Below are 2,424 nucleotides of genomic sequence, written 5' to 3' on the forward strand. Positions count from 1 at the left end.
AGAATGTTCCATGGAAACTCCCTTTGTGTATCCCCTTCTCTTGCTCTGCCTTTGGGTGTGGCCCTCCTAGATGTCAGTCAACCTGCTGACAGCAGACATCATGAAGCTAGACTCAACCCCCTGAAACCTGACCCCTTGCCTCATTTGAATGGCTTCTCCTCAAAAAAAGGGTTCAGCACCTGCTCTCTCTCTCTCTCTCTCGCTCTCTCTCTCTCTCTCTCTCTGGACCCTTAAGGTCAGAGGAGCCATTACAGGACCCCAGAGAAAAAGGCATCTCTGTCTCTTGTTGGTTATTTCGTGCAGCCCAGCTCCCCTGGAGGGACCCTGAGTGTTTTGGTCGTGAGGAACGTGACAGCTCTACAGCACAGTGGAGGACAATAGTTCACAGCAGCTGGTTACATAATTTTGGAAAACTAGAAGAGAGGAGCATGAAGTGTCCCAGTGAAAAGAGATGATAAAGGGGCTGGGGCTGTGGCTCAGTGGTGGAGCACTTGCCTAGCACGTGTGAGGCACTGGGTGCATATCTCAGCACTGTAGGTAAACAAATGAATAAGATAAAGGTCCATCAACAGATTAAAAAAATGTTAAAAAAAAGAAGTGGTGGTAAATGTTTCAGGAGATGGAATGCCAATGACCTGGATTTTATCACTACATGTAGCACGCATGCATTCATGCATTGCGATGTCTCACTGTGAGCCATCAACAAATGCCAGTGTTTCATATCAATAAAAATACAAATGCAGATACCTCAGTGTAGGTAATTACAAATTAAAAATCCCATTTTTAGTTATACGAAATTACAATGACTGATTACATAGTGCATGGGTGCTCCAATATGTTGCCTTACGAGTGGGAATGAGCCCTAAGAAAGATGCAAAGAATGAGTTGCCCTGAAATACACAAAGCAGAGGTAGTCACAGTGTTGCATGGAGGGGACGGGGCTCTAGGTCTCCAATATGGTGCGCACTGTGACTCAGGAGAGACGTGTATTGACAGTTTCACTGAGAGGCACCATCTTGCTGAGGACTCTCCCCAGGGCCACCTTGATATCCCTGTTCCTCAGACTGTAGATGAAAGGGTTCAGCATGGGGGTGAGCATGGTGTAGAGCACTGAGGCCATCAGACTCATCGTATTCGACAGAGTGGTTATAGAACTGAGGTAGACCCCAAGGCCAGTGCCATAGAACAAGGAGACCACCAGGAGGTGAGACCCACAGGTGGAGAAGGCTTTGTACTTGCCTCTGTCTGATGAGATCCTCAGGATGGAGGAGAAAATCTGAGAGTAGGAGAAGAGGATGCCAGTGAGAGGGAAGACACCCAGGACGATGGCCACAGAGAACACCACTATGTTGTTGATGAGTGTGTCAGAGCAGGCGAGCTTGAGGACTGAAGGAAGATCACATAAGAAGTGAGAGATTTCTATGTTGGTGCAAAACGAGAGCCTCAGGATGGTCAAGGTCTCTGGCAGGGAGCCCAGGATACTGAGGAACCAGGACCCCAGAGCCATGAGCAGACAGAGACGTGAGTTCATGATGGCCACATAGTGCAGGGGATGACAGATGGCCACAAAGCGGTCATAGGCCATCACTGTCAGGAGAAAGTTGTCCTGGCATCCAAACACAAAGAAGAAGCATATCTGTGAGATGCAGCCTGCAAAGGTGATCCCTTTGCTGTGAGTGTGGATGTTCCTGAGAGCCTTGGGGATGGTGGTGGAGGTGAAGCCAATGTCGGCCAGGGACAGGTTGGAGAGGAAGAAGTACATGGGCGTGTGCAGGTGGGAGTCGGAGATGACAGCCAGGATGATGAGCAGGTTCCCCAGCACAGTGACCAGGTACATGGACAGGAAAAGGCCAAAGAGGAGGGACTGCAGGTCAGGGTCATCTGTGAATCCCAGGAGGATGAAGTTTCCAGCTCCTGTTTGGTTTCCTCTCTCCATGGTGCTGGTGTGTTCGTCCAGAAGGAAGGAGAGAAGGAACTCCAAATTCACTCCAGCCAGAGGTTAGGGAGGCTGAGGCAGGAGGAATGCAAGTTGAAAGCCAGCCTCGGTATTTTAGTGAGATCCTGTCTCAAAAAAATAAAAAAGGGCCTGGGCATGTGGATCAGTGGTGAAGCATCCCTGGATTCAAACTCTGGTACCCTCAACACCCCCCCGCCTCCAAAAAACCCAAATAATTTCAAAGAGAGATTTTCCCAGGATGTCTTTTATTGAAATGTCTTTTATTGAAACTTTGCAAACTCAAGAAATCATTTATTTTGTCTTAACACTGGGTCTCTTTGATGACACGTTTCAGTTACCATTTTTACCCCCCAAAGAAACAAATCAAGACCTGATTGTATGTCAGTGGTTCTCAAATGGTGTCCTCAGGAATAGTCACCTGGGAATTCCCTGGAATCTTGCAAGAAATGTACATTTTCCTGCATATC

At 48.0% G+C, this 2,424-nt stretch overlaps 1 protein-coding gene across 1 annotated transcript; it reads right to left on the minus strand.

Annotated features, from left to right (window-relative positions):
* Nucleotides 1-973: 973 nt before the first annotated feature.
* LOC144253828 (olfactory receptor 7C2-like) lies at nucleotides 974-1,936 on the minus strand. Its single transcript, XM_077796494.1, has one exon. It carries the CDS (start codon nucleotides 1,934-1,936, stop codon nucleotides 974-976), a length of 963 nt encoding a protein of 320 aa, XP_077652620.1.
* Between the last annotated feature and the right edge of the window lie 488 nt (nucleotides 1,937-2,424).

The sequence above is a fragment of the Urocitellus parryii genome, chromosome 3 (genome assembly GCF_045843805.1).
Source record: "Urocitellus parryii isolate mUroPar1 chromosome 3, mUroPar1.hap1, whole genome shotgun sequence".
In the NCBI taxonomy this organism is placed as follows: domain Eukaryota; kingdom Metazoa; phylum Chordata; class Mammalia; order Rodentia; family Sciuridae; genus Urocitellus; species Urocitellus parryii.

Coding starts and splice junctions, on each gene's coding strand:
- LOC144253828 (XM_077796494.1), bottom strand. CDS start 1,936: ATGGAGAGAGGAAACCAAACAGGAGCTGGAAACTTCATCCTCCTGGGA.